The 17768-nt window shown below is 40.0% G+C and overlaps 1 protein-coding gene across 4 annotated transcripts in view; it reads right to left on the bottom strand.

The window, feature by feature from the left end:
- Nucleotides 1-17768, bottom strand: part of GALNT18 (polypeptide N-acetylgalactosaminyltransferase 18) — a 246427-nt gene that overhangs the window by 122728 nt on the left and 105931 nt on the right. For all 4 annotated transcript variants that reach the window (XM_059848290.1, XM_059848288.1, XM_059848289.1 and 1 more), the window contains exon 4: nt 10707-10873. In XM_059848290.1, the coding sequence (XP_059704273.1) occupies nt 10707-10873 (167 nt within the window). The remainder of the gene's footprint in view (nt 1-10706; nt 10874-17768) is intronic.

Below are 17768 nucleotides of genomic sequence, written 5' to 3'. Positions count from 1 at the left end.
ACCAACCTACCTTTTTTTTTTTTTTTTTTTTTTTTTTTTTCTTGGCTATGCTATAGCTGAATTTTTCAGATGAAAAAGCTTTCCTAAAGTCTATTTTCACATATTGGACTAATGCTTTAAGCCCAGATGCCATAAGATTTATTCCTAGAACAGGAACCTTCAGAGTCTAGCAGGTCTCCTCTTGGACACAAGGCATTCCAGAGGTTGTCATGACACAGCTTCATTCAGTTCCTGCCCTTTTACAGAACACTGTGCAGCACAAATAGCATTAATAAAAATTAAGGCTAATTGTGGAACACATTTTGTCTTTGCCTGTGATATATTAACCATACACACAGTCACACAGCTTTTGCCTTGATATTCCTTGCATTTTATATCAGTTTGTGTGGGGGGAAATTGGTAAAGAGAAAAAGCACATTTCTTTGGAAACAGAGATACCTGATGAGAGAACACACAAATCCAGGGCCAGTGCTACTCAGCTTCACTTGCAGGCTCCAAACTGGCTGTCAAAGCCTAAGAGCTACCAACAAAGAAGTTTCAAGTGCACAAATATCACTGAAATGTAATCCCAAACATTTCAGATAAGAAGCAGACCACGGGGAGATGTTCCAGACTTGTTGCCTGTACAGTAATAATAACACTGGAAGGCAGGGAATCACAGTCACTTATTTGACTTGGGAATGTGAATACATTTTTCAAGTACTGACACTGCAGTCATTCATGGTAATAAAAACCAGAAAGCATTGTTTATTCACTGGCAAATGATTTGTAACTTGTTTCTCATTTTAGAAGACCTTGTTGTTCTCTTTCCACTTTGTGTACATGAGCAAAGTTTGAGATTAGGAGCAATAGGTCGGGAGAAATAATTATTTCATAGCCTGTAAGACTGATAGATCATCTGTTTAGCCACAGAAATATCTTCAGGCTTCTTTAAAATTCCCCATAATTTGATTAGCTATGCAGATACTTTTTTCGCCGTCATAAAACATTAATGCTCTTAACTTCTCATTCCTTATTTATTTTTTTACTTTATTTTTCCAATTACTTCTATTTCTACTGTATGCAAATCTGCTGGTATTTGCACTGCTTGAAAAGATTGCTTCAAATGGGAGGTGGCAGCTTTTGAAACATTAAACAATGATTAGACAGGCACTGGGCCAAAGGAGTGCATCAGAGAGCAGCAAAGGAACAATGCAGCAGCTGACACGGAGCTATCTGGAGAAAACTGAAAGCACTTTGCAATTCCAGCAAGGTTCTCCCTGCTGCCAAACAAAAACAACAATGATTCATGCTGCCACGTTATTCAGCATCCATCATGATTCTGAATTACTCAGTTGAAAGTTCACGCTGCAGTGCAGACAAACCCCTTTAAATTTAATGAAAGACAATTTGTCCTTTGAGTTGGTACCAAAAAGCATCTACCACTGCTCTCAGATTATGTCTGAAAGGAAACTAGTAAGAAGAAAATAAAAACAAAACCATCATTTTATTCACAAACTCCATTGCAAAATGCCATGGGGATGTGGCAGGAGAATTCAGCTCCACACAGGATCCCAGTCAGACAGCCAGGAGAGTAAGATTTGCCCAGCTGTGAGGGAAACTGGCTGCAGAACTTACCCAAAACCTAACAGACTCTGGACACTTGTGAAAACCAAAAGAACATGAAGGAAATTTATATTTTCAGCATTTAACCTGTACCTCCATGCACACAAACTCATGCACCCCCAGACCCTCACAACAGAGTTCCACTAGTGGTGACAACTCTGGTCATGGAGGCCCAATGAAAACAAAACCTTTTGTTTTCCAAATAAACCAGGTGAAGAAAAAAAAGAAGGAATTCTCACAACCTAACCCCTAAGTCATCATTTTTCCCTTGTTAATTGCATCATCAAAAATGAAAGTTCTGCTTTTATTCCCATTCATCACATTTTCCATAAAGTTTTAAACTGAGCTTCCCCAAAGCTTTCCCAGGCTGCTAGTTGAAGCACACTCTGTTAAATAGGTTGCTTTTCCAGGGTGAAAGGAAGGAACACCATTTCAGTAACATCCCCAGAAATCACTAGCAGTGAACAAGTGAAGTCGAGTAATTTAAAATTTGGCCATCAAATGTACTTTGAGAACACTTTTAAAGAACTCAATGCCAAACATATCTACAGAAAAGCAGGCCAAAAGAAAAGCCAACATGAATTGTTTTAGTTCTTTTACAATTCACATATACTTTGTTAAAATGTTCCACAATGCCTTTAAAATATCTAGCAATGCCTCTAAATATGCCTTTGTGTGGTGACCAAAGATTAATCTGGAATTTATTAATATATTTTGCTAACTGATTTTTATCATTTAGTGACATGCTTGAACACTCTTAAATACTTCTTCAGGCAAATCTCTTATCATGTCTTGGATCCTTCAGCACATCAAGAATTTTGAGGTTCTATCACAAAGAAATTGAAGTGTTTAAAATGATCAGCTCTGGAAGGAAGTGTTACCACTACCTAAAGTTAAGAACTCAGCATTGATTCTATGAAAGTTATCTTTTTATTCATTTTTCTTTTTAAGAAAAGTATGCTTGGGTTGAGAGGAAAAAGTAAATTTTAATGAAGTTCATTTAAAAGGCAATTTTCATTTCTTAACTTTCTGCAGGACAAAATCCTGTAACTCCTTTGTGTGACATTACAGAGTATTTTCCCCACACCCTTTCAAACTCTTTCAATTATAAGTGCCATTCTTTTGATAAGGAAAGAGAAAGAAATCCTTTAAGAAGTCATTCAGGCTCATAAGAGCTTGCATTACTAGAATATTTCAAACACAATTTCTATTGAAGACTCCATGGGAAAAGACGTCAAAAGGAAATAATCTGATCAAAGCAGAGTGTCTTACTGACATCAACAGGGATTGGCACTTCTCTCATCAATGTTTGCCACTGCACCAAATCCATCCCTGTGGCTGCTACTTGAATTTAGTGACACAGGCTTGAGAACATAATCAACAGGAACCATTCAAGCATTTCTGAAGGCAAAATAATCTGACAAATGTGAGAGGGGTTAAAAATGGGGAAAGAAAAAGGTTTCTCAACCAAGCAATTTCTCAGAGCTCTCTGGAGATTAATTTTAAGGCTAAAATCACAGTGATGGTACTGAGAAGTGCACCAAGGCAGTACTGATGTGCTGGCATCCTCAGGGTCAGGATGCCAGCAGCCCAGAGCACCTCCAAGGCACACAGGGTGAGCTCCTCATTCCTGCCAGAAGAGCCTAAACCAAGCCTGTTCTCAGTGAATGTGACTGCAGCCTTGAAGTGTGGTCACACTGGGCTTCTGAATCACACCTGACACAGGTGATGCTGTTTTCTGTAAGCTGACCCAAATCATTCTTCCAGAATACCCCAAAGTGCCAGTGTCAGCTATCTATCATCACCTAGAAACTGGAACTGGAACTTCTTCATCTGTTTCAGGCTGTGCTGTGAGCAGGAACATGAGGGCACACATGAGTATGCCCACACCAAGGGCTGTGTCATGAGAGGCTGGGGATGCAGGATAAGAGCAGCCTGACAGTGCACTGCACCACTTGTCATTCAGGGGACACAGCAGATGTGGAAGGGAAGTGCAGCATGAGCTGGCACACTGGGATTCAAGGTGAAACACAGCCACCATGAAACAAGGCCAGTCCTCTTAGACTTTGTGTGCTGAATCTGACACAGGAAAAGGCATTCAGCAGACTGCAAATGGATCAGGACTGAACAAGCTAAATTACCTCACAGATAGAATAAAAGATAAGATGACCATACATTAACTTTTGGCCCTGTTGGCTAAGGAAGATTCAATTCATAGCATTACCTGAATGCTTGAGTCACAAAGTCTGATGTCAGGAGCCTGCAATAAAAGCTCTGCCCTGCACAGCTGCCCCCTGATGTGGACAGTGGTTCTGCTATCAGCTGGCACACACATGGAAATGTTGCTTCTCCAGCCATACCAACAACTGAACTATGTGTATTGCAGATGATTAAAATAACTGTTCTGCTGAAAGGCCACCTGGGCACTGCCAGCACTTGGAGCACACAGAGCTTCCACAGAGGCAAACGGTCTCACAGCACTGGAACTCTCCTGATTGCCCAGAAAAGGAAGGCTAAGGACCTTCCACTGGAGTTACAAAGGAAGGAGACTCTGATGGTTCCCAACATAAAACCCCCTGCTGGTTATTAACCAGCTTTCACCCAGCTATAATGACAAGGACACAGAACCCAGAGCCTTGCCTCCAGAAAGGGATGCTATCCCTGCCCCCTGGTGGGATGGAATGAGAGTCCCTGCATCTGATGGACTATGGAGGTCAGGCATGGGGGAGTAAGGAAAGCTGCATGCATATAAAGTATACTTCATAATTGCTCTTAAATGAAAGCAAAAGAAAATGGAAAAACATGTATGAAAAGGAGGCAATGGATAGAGAAAGGAAGAAAGTGGGAAATGATAAAAATCTGCCCAAAAAAGGAAGGAACAGACTATTGCTGGGGGTGGAGGAAGGCAGGGAGGGATGATTCAGGCAGGAGTTTAATTACTGCAGCTAAAAGCAAGGGAGAGCTAAATGGTGAGATGGGGGAGATGGAGGAATGCAGTTTGTGAGAAAGTGCAGTAAATACTGGGATGGAGGAAATTAAAAGAGGCACAGGTACCCTGGAATTTGAGAACATGCAAAATGGAGACCCCACCTGAAGGACACAAGCTCACAAAGAAGGATGAGTTGTAAGGATTGGGAGTGAGGAAGCAAGCATTCAAAAAGAGCAGACTGCCAGGGTAGAAGGAGTCCAAGGAAAGTGGCTGAGACAATAAAGACCAAGGAACAAGACCACCCCTGGATGAAAAGAACGAATGAACACAGGAGGAGGAAAAGGTGTGAAGTGTCACAAAAAACAAAAACAAAAAAACAAAACAAAAAAAAAAAAAAAACCACACACCAAAAAAAAAAGAAAGAAACAAAAAACAAATAAGAACAAACAAACAAAATTTAAAAACCAAACCAAACCAAAACCCAAACCAATCAACAACACACACACCAAAAAAAAAAAAAAAAAACCCACACAAAAAAATCCCAAGCAAAAAACCACACGGGGGCAGAATAACTGGGACAAATGGCCTTATTCATCAGCAGCGTGCTTCTCTTCTCTGCTCTGTTTCACAATTCATTTTGATATCCTACTCCACAACCTCTCCCCTTCAAAGCAGGAATCAAATTCATTGTCACAAGGACTGACAAGTAAGGAGACAACAGTCCACAGCCACTCCAGGACATCATCTTCAGGACCCAGTGTCCTCACAAAAACTCCACAGTCTATTTACATTAGTGGTTCATATTTTTTCCCCACCAGAATTCTGAACTGCAGGGCAGGACATGAGTAAGAAGAACATTATGCTCTAAGTTCTGGTGGCAGCTGGAACAGATGGCCAGAGGACAAGGGTTTGCCTCTGGTTATTTCCTTCTTCTGTCTTTTCAGATGCACCCACAGAGGCTGGCACACCTCACTGCAGTCCCAGCAGCAGCACACAACATGTAGCAGCAGACATATGCTCCAAGAATTGCCTTCATTAATTCAAGTTGCAGCCCTAAACGTTACTAAAGTAAAATGCAGAGTTTGTAACAATAGCCAAGGTTTTTCTCAAATCCTCAACGGGAAGAGATGTCCTGCCCTGTACATAAATATATGCTTTTAGCATTTGATTCCTAACCAGCACTGCACAGCCCTCTTTTCATGTCAATCCCCTGTCAACCCTTCTGAGAGCTTGCTCCTGTGAAGAATGTGCAATAACAATTTCAGCAACAAGACCATTAACTAATGCAGAGAATCAGGCAGATAAATCAAAGCCTTCCCAATGCACAAGCCACAGCCCAAAAAGGAATGCAGATTTGGATAAACCTGGCCTATCTCCTCGCTTTCAGATGTTTCTGTTTGTCTTGGCACTTTCCTGACATTCAGGTAAGGGAAGAACAAGAATCCAAACACAGAGAAAGCAAGACCAAAGGTTTTCCCCAGGAGATTGCTACCAACAGGTTTTTCATGGTTGTATGATCTACAAGGGAGCCACCTTCAAACTAGGCTGTGCTATGAAACCAGGCATGCATGTGAGCAGCAGTCTTGAGCTCTTCACTGCTTTTGTAAAGGGAAAATAAAATCAGACAATCTTCTATTCCCAAATATCTCTTGAGGATTACCACGGAAATGCAACTTTGTAATGAAAAGCTCCAGATGCTTTTTGAGAAGTTTCTTTTCAGTCAGTGTTTTGAGGACAACCTCTCACAGGTGATATGGCTGCACCTGACCCACTTTTCACCAGTCTGTGCTAATTCTCAACACTGCAAGACATTAAATTCACATCCTGTGATATCCAGCATTATTACTGCAGTTCAATAGCTGTACCCATGGAAATCTCAGGACAAAATGAGAATTATTACACTGAACATGTAGGAATATTTAATTCAAAAGTAACGCTTCAAGGAAAAGGAAGCAACCTTGCAAAATCTGAGCCTCTACTGCAATATTATTAACTGTAAGGTGAAATAAAAATGTCCTAGAGCATGATAATTACTGCTATAGCATGAAATTTTCAAGGCATACTCTGGACACACTCAGGCCCACTGCCTCCCCACGAAGCTGAACTCGTCATGGCTAACAATTAGTTTTTGTAGAGAGATTTCAAATCATCTGAAAATACCTTCAAGAGGTGCTTTGTAATGCAGTGGTGCCAGCAAAAAGACTCAAAAGCCAAAGCAGGGCTCCAGTGGCACAGAAGGTCACCACCCTGTCCCCAGAGGGCAGAATGCCACACACCAGGGAAAATAAGCCACAATTCCAGCAGTCTATAGCTCAGACAATGCTTCTAAATATGTTTCTGAGGTCTAATTAAACACCAGCAGTCATGGGTGTGGTCACTTAATTTTTTTTAAGCCTCTTGTCTGAAAATAAATAAAACTGCTGCTTTTGAAGTAAAAAAAAAAAAAAAAATATTGCCAAATTGTAAATTTACATGTACCTTATCTCTGCAAAGCAAACAGCACTGCTGAGGAGAATGAGAAAGATTCTGATCTAACACTTAAATATACAGTAAAACACCTGAAATCTGTGCAGTTGCTTAGTCACCAACATGATTAAGACCCAAATGAGACACAACTAAACAACACTGATACTTTACTTGTTTTAATAAAACTTCTGTTCTCATTACACAATACACAGGGAGTCACTGAAATGTGCCTTTTTTATCCTTCAATTAAATTAAATAAAATTCTACTACTAATGTACCTATCAGTATATATGAAACAATGCAGAGCAATCTTCATCAGAATGCCACCAGAAAAGATGGTACACTGAAATATACACATTAAGCCATGCAAAAAGCTTTATTCAATAAAGGATCAAAATTTTAGGACCTGCAAAATCTATTTTCTACTTTGAAATGGCTCACACTGGTCTTTTCACAGTTTTCTAACTCCAAACACTTATTTTAAAAAAGAGAAACTTCACAAAGAGATTAATTGAGGTCTCCCAAAGCATAATTGGGAACTTGAAAAACTGCACCGAGGTTTAAGGAAAGTCATAGATAATTTGCTTGACATCCCTTGAAGTACAAAAAATATAAAATGCTATAGCACATATTGCTCAAGACAAATGTACAGACTTTGGCCCTACACTTGAATTAATGGTTTCTGAAATCAGCCTTCTGGAATTTAAAAAAAAAAACAAAACCATCTAGTTCTTGCGCTGCTCTTTTCCAAAATACAGGTCTACAGAAATTTGGGATTCATTAAAATCTGCCCATTTGGACTCTGCCAGATCTCTGGTCTCACTTTTTCTCTCTAGTCACTTCCCACAGTGTGATGTTTCCTGCCTGTGAAGCCCATGGCTGTGGCACCACAAAAAGAAATCTTGCATCAAGTTAAGGGAAGCTGCCATCCCTGGCAAATGCTGCAGAGCAAAAACACCACTTATAATCAGGATTCTGACAGATCCCTGTGAGAAGCAGAGCTGGAGCCCACTGCAAGCACAAACCAAGTGTTTGCCCCCTCAGGAAACATTACAGGGAAACCCAGAGTAACCCACTTATCTTACAAGCAGCAACACTTGCAAGCTAAAGAGCTACTAACAAAAACATAGAATGACACTAAATATACAGGATTCATCTCAGCAATGCTGGAAGGGAGAAAAAATGGAAAACAGAATATTGTAAAAGGAAAAGTAAATTTTAAAATAAATATTTCAAGATTTAAACTAATAGTAGGAAAGCCCATAAATCATCTTTACAATCTCTCCCATTCCAAACATCCATCAGCTCCAAATATATGCCTATTACCAGGTCTTCAGCATACATTATGGGATAAAGAGGACTGTAGAAATCTAATTTAATACTGCAGGGAAGAGATGCCAGAGAAAGGGTTAGAGGAGTAGCATAAAATCCTGTAGAGGGTGGAATTTTTCTGTGAGACTAACTATAGCTCTGCAGAGTGTGATTTTCTCTAAAATGACATGTAACACCAAGCCAAGGCAGCCAAACCAAAGGTTACCTTCCTCTCAATTTCTGTCTCCCTGCTTGGGGCCAGGAACCCAAGGATTTAAGGCACTGGAGGGTAAGAAAGGCAAGCCTAAATAAAAGGCACAGCAAATCATAAAAATATTACACAGTACAGTAATAACAAAAAAATGTGGCTGGACAGGTTTCCCTGAAAGATAAAGTAGTTGCTGTGATTTCTGTTCTATTTCAGGTATGAAAAAATGAAAAATAATAATTTGGACAAGTCTGTAGAGCACAGTGCAAAGCGTGTTTGTTAGTGAGCTCATCACAGTGAGGAGAGGCTCTCAGAAACACTGGTATTTCTGACACTGCTCTGCAATCTGCATTGCACTGCAATAACTGCCTGCAAACCACACCATCTCAAACTCTAGAAGCCACTTTTTCTCCACCAGACTATTTCTCTCCTTTTATGTCTGCTTTGTGGCCAGTTTATCAATGTGCAGAGACCTCAGGCTGCTCAGATTCTTTGAGTTGCCATTTGAAAGGTGCAGGAGTGGAGTCACACAGCCACAGCCAAGTCCACCAGTCCAAGCTGTGTTTCAATGCTGTGCTCTTCCTATCAAATTGCTAGGGGTTGCATAAGGGAAAAGACAAAACTCAGGGCATAGGCCTACACCAAGTTGTTGAGTTTTCTGTGTACTTTGAAGAGGCAGGATTGCAGTTTTTCTTTCACTCATAGTCAGCAGAAGAGGATATGATGACATGCATAGCCCGGGGTGAGGAACTTATTTACTTGCTTCCCAATAAGTTTCTTCTCTGTACCAATCTGAGACACATTTGTGATCAGCAGCAAGTCACAGGATTTAGCTACAGGGATACAGCCAGATAACAGCAGCTGTGATGGCAAGGATAAGAGAAGCCCTTTGTTCAGCTTTTTCCTTCAACAAGATAAATTCAGATTCTCCTTGTATTTTAGCAGTTCAGAATTAACCCCCCCAGCACAGCAGAATTTTTCTTTAAGTTCAGCATTCTGTGCTTATTAAAATTTCATCAGTAAAGTTTCTAGAAAATAAGACTTGCAAATAGTGCCCAGTATGGCCTCACTGACAAATACCCTGGCAAGCACTGAACCACCAGAGATGGGCAGTGCAATCCTTCAGATCATGGAGAGCAACATCTGAGTACAGACAGCAGAGAAACAGCAATGAGGAGAGGAGAACTGGAAATCTGAAGGAGAAGCCTAAGAAACACAGAAAGACATTTTATACACAACAGAGAGCACACATGTGGAATCATACACTGAAAGTAGAAGTGCAGAAACCACATGAGCTTGAAAACACTCTGAAGCACTAAGAGTAAAACTTGCTGGGTCTAATCTATTGCTGCATTCAAAACTCTGCCTACCAGACTGTCGGAATTCAGGACATCCCTCTGGATTGCCAGGACCCCTGTCAGGGGGCTCAGAGACCCTGGCACAGAGCTCAAGACCCCTGTGACTTTGATTGTGACCCATAGAAAAAGCTACCAACCTTATATGAGGATCTGCAAGCCATGAAAGTCTAAGTAGAATAATAATTAGTTTGTCATGGGGTGGAAAACAGATTTTTGGGGTTTTTAGAATGGGGGTTCAGGGCAAGATGGAGGAATCTGGGCGTGTCCAGCCTTTCTCCTTCTTCTTCTTCTTGGCCTCCATCCTCTACTGTGATGGGGCACTTTTGGGTTGGTTTAGAGTAGAAGCTCACTGTCTAACACAGGTGATAGGTACTGGGAAGTTATGGTAAATATTGTACACGTAGTACATTTTAGTATAAAAAGATAACACCACCTTTGAGGGTGCCTCTGTCTGACCTGCTGAACGGACCTCGGCAGGCCAGAGAAAGAATTTTATGGAAAAGAAACAATAAACAACCTTGAGAGCAAGAACAGAAGAGCTCTGACTCCTTCTTCAACTGCTGGGCTGGGAAAGGAGACTTTCTAACCCATCTCGGGGTCACTGTGAGCTGCAGCAGTGCCAAGACCAGACACCTCAAACATTCCTTTTAAACACGCCCCACTTGTGCAGAGTTCAAGACAGCTCAGCAAGAGTGTGGGGTGAAGAAGGGAGAAAACCCACCGATAGATAACATGTGAAAGGCCAAAAGGATGAGCAGGAGCCAGAATTGAAGGCTTCTCTTGTACAATCCAGCCTGAGGGCAAGGAGGGGGAAGAAGCAAACTCCTACCATTGTTACTGTTATCATCCACGAGGATGATCTCCTTGAGCAGGTGAGCCGGGGTGCGGTCGATGGCCGAGTGGATGGAGCGCAGGATCACCGAGAGCGCCTCGTTAACGAAGATGAACACGATGCTGACCTCGGGGAGACTCTCAGGAAACGTCAGGTTCCTGCACCTGAAGGGAAAGGTTGAAGGAAAGAAAAGATGTAAATTTTCCTGAAGGGAAAGGTTGAAGGGAAGAAAAGAATGTAAATTTTTGGCAGTCGCAACGCAAACAAAAACTGTTTCAGAGAAACCCACCCCCACTTGTAAGAACACATTTTAAAAGATACAGAAAGAAGATCCTGCTACTAAAGCTAAGACAGATGGTGCAGCCAGAAAAACCACATAAAAAAGTGGAAAACTTAACTGTAAGCACAGTCAAGGGATTTAATCAGAAAGAGGAATACTCTCATAAAATGATGCATTTTTCTTTCATTTTTCAAAAATAGATATTTCAGCCACATTCCAACTTGCTTATGGAAACAGCAGTATGGAAGTGCTGCCCACAACTTTAAAGCTCCTTAGTGTTTTATTGGGGTTTTTTTCCACCTCCTTCTTTCCAAAAAGGATTCACATCTTTCAGTTATCTGAGTAGAAAGCTCTTTTACCACTTTACCTTTTTTGATTGTGAACAAAATATTTGCTTTTTAATACAGCCAGAATTTGAGTAAAAAGGAATTAATTATTTTTCTGTGAAACTTTTAGTATTTTAATGCAATGTTTCTGAACAGCAATTAAGTCTACCTTTTTCTCAGAATTGAAACTATTTACTAGGATGAAATAAGGCACAGGCTGACTCAAGCAGCATTTTTAGATAGACTTTGCAGATGGAAATGATTGATATTAATGCTTTTCTCTACCTCCTGACAACAGTGAGTGGCTGTCCTCTCCAGATGCCACGGTTCCCTACATCCAGGAACCCCTGAAAACTGTGGAAAGCAGAACTAACAGCCAATGGTTTGCATACAGAAAACATGGATAGACTCAGTAGTTTTACATCATGCTTGAATATGACTCCTTAACTAAGTCTGTTCTTCAATTCAAAGAGAAAAATTCTTTAGGATTTTGTATTTTAATCTGTGTAGCAAATAAATACAGAGAAGTATCACAAAAGCATCCCTCTTCATGTGCTGGATGTTGTACAAAAATTAAGTTCAATCAAGATGATCAATTTACTTCTTTGCTTTTACAGGTTCTGAAAAAAGTGCATAGGACACATTACATCCAAGCCAAAACTGAGATAGCACAATATTCAAAATTCAGCTGGTCAACCAATTTTCTAAATTCTGTCATTGGCTTCAAAGTGATGGAAATGACATTAAAGAAGCTATTTAATATTTTAGGTACTTTTCTCTCTGTCACCATACAAAAAGAGTTATAAGGACATGTAAAACAGAAAAGAGAGTCCAGAAAAAGTAGTAACAGTTCAAGTCATGAAAAGTGTACAGTATATTTTTTAATAACCTGGTTCATACAGCTTTTAGCAACAAATATGAAACCTCATTGTTGCAGAGATTCACAGCTTTTTGTTCCATGGCATCAACAGCAGAGGGAAATAATTAAAATGGTGTTTGGATTTACTGATTCCCACTTGTGGCTTGATCTTCTGTGGAACAACAAGCCAAAATGTACTTTCCCAAATCAGTTTGTATTTCGACTGGTGTTTTAATCCTCTTTTCATTGGTAAGACAGCTTTCAGCATCAGAAAGACAAGTTTTCTTTTAAGAATCCAGGAGTTGCTTTTATGCAAAATAAAGCACTACCATAAAAGACAAGGGGAGCTGACTTCTTTTCCAGAAGAAGTGCAAGGCACCATTTTTCTCTTTTAGCCAGTAGTGCAGGAGTTAAAACCTTCAGCCAGGATGGAGGGAGCGTGAGTTCAATCCTCCCTGATCTCCCCAGAGAGACAACCACTAGCCAGCTTGGTATGATTATTTTCAGTCCCCCTTTTCAGGGTCATTCCACGTTCTTGGAGCAATTAAACTAAGCTGGAGTGATACCAAGTCTCTCTAGCCTCATGTTTAGGGTAAATCCCATGGAGGAAGGACCTGCAGCACACATTCAAATGGATGTTCATGCATTTTAAACCCTAAACTCCACTCTTCATGGCTATGTCAAATCTAGATTATAACGCCACAAAAATTCTTGTGATCACTTTTTCTTTCTTTTGCAAGATAATATTTATATTTTCTTTTTTACTAGTGACAATTTGGCTGAAGAAACAAAGTCATTTTCACAGAGCCTGCAAGTCAGGTGTCAGGGCAGTTTACTACGATGCCACACAGTCACAGGATGGATGAGGTTGGAATGGGCCTGGGGAAGGCATCCTGTCCAAGCCCTTCCTTAAGCAGAGTTCCCCAGAGCCAGCTGCCCAGGAACAGCATTTTCCTGCTACAGCATATTCACACAGGGCTGGGATGCCTCCAGTGATGGAGGCTCTACAACCTGTGCTTCAGTTTGTGCCCCTTGCCTCTGGTCCTGCCTCTGGGCAGCACTGAGAAGAGCTTGGCCCTGCCCTTCAGGTATTTACCTTGGTGACATCCCCTCTAAGCTTCCTCTTCTCTAGGCTGAACAGCCCCAATGCTATAGACACCCACTGGGGTAATCACACATCCTCTGAACAGAGAGAGACATAGCTGTCCCTGGATTCTCCTGGGAAGCTGGGAGAAAGCTCAGAGAAAGAATTACAAAACAATTATTATCTCTCTTTCTGTAACTGTTTGTCACTGTCATGTTTTCTGAAAAATTCTCTTTGCTCAGGATTCTTTTCTTGAGAAGCCTCAGAGAGAAACAAAAACAATAATTATTCAATTGCTTCTCTTTGTTTTCTTGTTTTGAAATGTGGCTTAGACACTGTTCACCAACAGGTGCATGTTTGATTGGTTTCAGGTGAATTGCTTTAATTTAATGACCAATCACCATCAGCTGTGTCACAAATTTTTCATTATCATTCTTGTTAAGCCTCCTCTCTATATCCTTATCTTTCTTTAGTATAGTTCTAGTATAGTATTCTTTAATATAATATAATACCATAAAATAATAAATCAGCCTTCTGGGAACATGGAGTCAGATTCTCATCTCTCCCCTCGTCCTGAAAACCTCACAAACACCATAATTGTTGTTGATAGATATGGTTCTCTAGAGTGTGCTATTCATAGCTCACCAATAGTGTGAGAGAAGATTCCTAAAGGCCAGTCAGGTCTCAAGTCCACCACAGTTTCTATAAAACTGTAGATTTCTAATAATGAAGTGCCTTTTCATGCCTCCTGATGGTGGAGTCTCTGTATCACCTTTGGCTGTCCCAATAGCCCTTTGGTGATAACACACCGGTTTCACATCTTCTGAAGGAGAAAAGATAGTTCCCACACCTGCCTCCTGTACCCTAGAGTCAGTATTCTGCCTCTGAAAGTGTTCCTTAAAAAAAGATCACCTCCAGTGATGAACAATCTCTGAAAGCCCTGCCCAGATGACTGAGTAGTTGAAACAGCCATAAATTTACTTGGGCTGAGCACTGTCAAACCTGAGGCAAACCTTTGACAAATGTGAGTTTTAGGGACCATCAGGTTTAACTGACATTTGACAGAAGGATTTCCAATGTGCATATTTCATGCTCAAAGTGGCTGGGAGGCCTCTTTACTTAAAATCACGTAATAATTCTTCAATACTAAGACTCAAATTTTTCAAAAGATGATAAAATTATAACAGATCCAGGTCCTTGAAGAGCAGACCTGTTCATGCCAAATGGTGTGTATGCATCCAAATTTTGAAAATTTGTCTTCCAGTAGACTATGAACTAGTTAACAGGTTTAAATCTACTAAAATAATCCTCAGTATTATCCTTTAAAGAACTACAATGGTTGTTATTTTAGTGATGTGCTTGAAGCCAAAATGAACAAATATAAAATGGTCCAGCAAACAAATCTACAGCCAATGTATCTTCTAGCTGTCTACCCTAGGCATGGTAATATTTATCTTCAGCCATAACAATGCACAAAGAAGATAAAGTGATACTCTAGCAAAAAATGAAACTCTATCTGGTAAGGTATGGTACTGTTAAATAATTAAGAAAAACAGAGGGATTTTTGAAAATACTTTGAATGGCAATAAAAGTATATTGAAAGTAGTTCAAAGAAGTTGCTTCCTTAAATACTGGTGTTTTTTTCTCCTCTGTCAATTAGACTGAGCTTGAGATAAATGTAAAATATACTATTGCAATAAAACAGTGACAAGTTATATTCCAAAAAGGTTCCTGATGACAAAATAGCCTCCAATACACTGCTTCCCTGCCAAAAATCCATGCATGAACTGACATGCTCAAACAAAATTTCTGCTTCTGATGAGTCTTCCATCCATTTAAAAGAAACTATTTGTATTGGTTTTCCCACCTGCATTCATTTACATCTTATGTATTTGCAATTTTTTATCACTCTGGGCAAAATTTTTCATTGCTGGCAACTTGTACAGACAAGAGCAAAGCTTTTAATCCTCTGGATGCAATTTGATTCATTTTTGCACCACCATGCCTTAAAAAATAACTACAGATGACACAAGATATTAGAATTAGGCTCCTGTTTTGTCTAATTTCTTTAGTCTTTTCAAGAAGACTAATTTTCAAGGAGGGTGCATTCCTGAACTGAGTTCATATTTTCTTTTTTTTTTTCCCCCATTCAGACTCATTCATTATCTTTACTTTCAGCTCAAATTCACTTTTTGTTTCAGTGTCCCTGTAGTTTTTAAAAAAGCACTTTTTCCTCTCTACATAATTTTTTGTATCAGCTGATGATGCTTAAAATGACCTACTTTTTTTTTTTTTTTTTTTTTAATTTAAACAAATCAGAATTAACTCAGCCCCAGATCCTGCACGGAACGTAAAGCACTTGCGCGTTTTCACAAGTACGCCAAGTTTTATTAGGAATAAAATTCCACAGTGATAGGAAAGAATAAAAAAAACCTACAGGGAGATGGAGGAGGTGTGTATAAAGAATGCTGAAGGGAGGAAGAGGAGAGGGAAGTGTATGGATGGCAATCTCAGCTCCACCAAGCTCAGAGAAGGGAGCGGTTGCGTGGCAACCCCAAGGTGCAGGTGCCAGTGGCAGCCTGGCCAAGGTGCATCCCCAGCCTGGCTGGGACCTGCCTCTCACACGGGGAGGCTCCTCCCAAACTCCCAGCCCACGAGGCACCCAGCCTGTTCCAGGGAATTTCAAATACAGATTCCCAATGGCAGCTACAGCTGCAGCAGTGAGAATCGCTTCAGCAAAGCCAGAAATTACCACCAGCAACCCACTCCACTCGATTACAGTGGGCTAATAGCACTAAAGCAGCAGTTGCCATGGTTACCAGAAATTTAGAGGAACTCCTGGTGTTCTATTTCAAGCACAGCTCTGATAAATGGAAGGCAGCATACATTATGAAGCTTCTTTCAAATATTTGTCCACAAGACAGCTCTATTCCTCTATGCATTGTGATATTTCAATTTAGCCAGTCATTAGCCATTAAAATTAGTTTAGCATAACTATGCATTAAAGCAGCAAACCAAAAATTATTTGCTGTATTAATCACTTATCTCTGAGAGCATCTACAAATATGTACATAATTATGAACTCAAATTGTTTTATGCAAGCTGTGAAAAACTTTCACCAAGAGTATCACATCAGAGAATAGCAAAACCCCGTGTTTTTGTTTAGAAAAAAAATTGTAGCATATATTCAATTTTTTTTTGTTTTGGTGGGGTTTTTTTTTTGGTATTTTTGGGGGGTTTTTGTTTTGTTTTTTATTTTTGTTGTTGTTGTTTTTTCTTTAATACAAGATGCAATCAATATGTTACTAAAAATGTTTGGGGTTCAAATGTTGTTTTAGCAACATTCATGGGAGCAAGTTTTAGTTCCAACAGGGTAAGAATTTCTCAGAAGCACAACCAGGAAAAGAATTGTACTTTCTTCAAGCACTGGTAACGTTTTGTCCACAGCCAAAATGACCAACAGAAGTTCAAAATACACCAGAGTAAAACAAAACAAAACATTCTGGCATAAATGAAATAAGTAGCAGCAAAACTCTGGCAAAACAACTGAGTATTGTAATGTCAGCAATGAAGAGAGATGGGAAAGCTGATTTGGTGATCACAATCTGATTTATTGTGGGACACAAACACCTATATACTATTTTAGGGGGGGGCTGGTAATGTTTTACTAAAGTGGTTGGGTTAATAATCACATAAACAAACTTATGCATTTTAAACATCTCTTGCTTTCAGAAGTCTGCTGTAATTTTCTTTTTCCTGTAAACCTGTCTGATTGAGCTTTCTTGCAACATTCAAAGTTCTGTTTGCCAAGGCATCCTGTTACCAAATCTCTTATGTTAACCACACCAAAAGTCCATCATCTGTCTTGTGTCCCCCAGCATTCCAACACTGTAAGAACTCCTGCACAGCTATTTTTGGATTTAGGTTTACAATTTCATTGCGTGATCATACTTCATTTCTCCTTTTGCTATGATCACTATTTTAAGTGCTACCTGAGCTATGCTAACCAGGCTGGCATTGAACAGCATATAAAAAGGTCTTTTTTGCCTGTACAAGTGCACATCATCATTAACTTGGGCTATTAGAGCAGCAGATTTGGTATCACTGCCAGTGATATTGAACACTTCCAGAGCAGCCTTTTGAGGAGGTACATCTCAAGAGGAAAACCAAAGCTGAGCTCAGAATCCCAGGGGTGGCTGCTCAGGCAGTGCACATTCCTGCTGGGAGCCACTCTGACACCAAAGGTGAGATGAGAAAAAGAAGAATCAGAGGTAGAGAGATAAGTAAAAGAGAGCATGAAATAGCACAGCATTAAACATTAGGTATTTAACAAGAATGCTGAATACTTTGGAAATTTTAGGACTTCTGTCCAAAACAATTCATTACAGGCTTTTGTGCTCTTTTTAAATTACTCCTTTGAAGCATCAGAACCTACAAGCAATATTCATGTTCTCTTTTACCACCAGCAACAAGAGGAGCCATATCCATCACTAACAAACCCAGCAGAACA

Source organism: Haemorhous mexicanus, chromosome 6 (genome assembly GCF_027477595.1).
Source record: "Haemorhous mexicanus isolate bHaeMex1 chromosome 6, bHaeMex1.pri, whole genome shotgun sequence".
NCBI classification, from domain to species: Eukaryota; Metazoa; Chordata; class Aves; order Passeriformes; family Fringillidae; genus Haemorhous; species Haemorhous mexicanus.
Note: the sequence above shows the minus strand (reverse complement) of the source record. Positions and strands in the feature narration are given on the sequence as shown.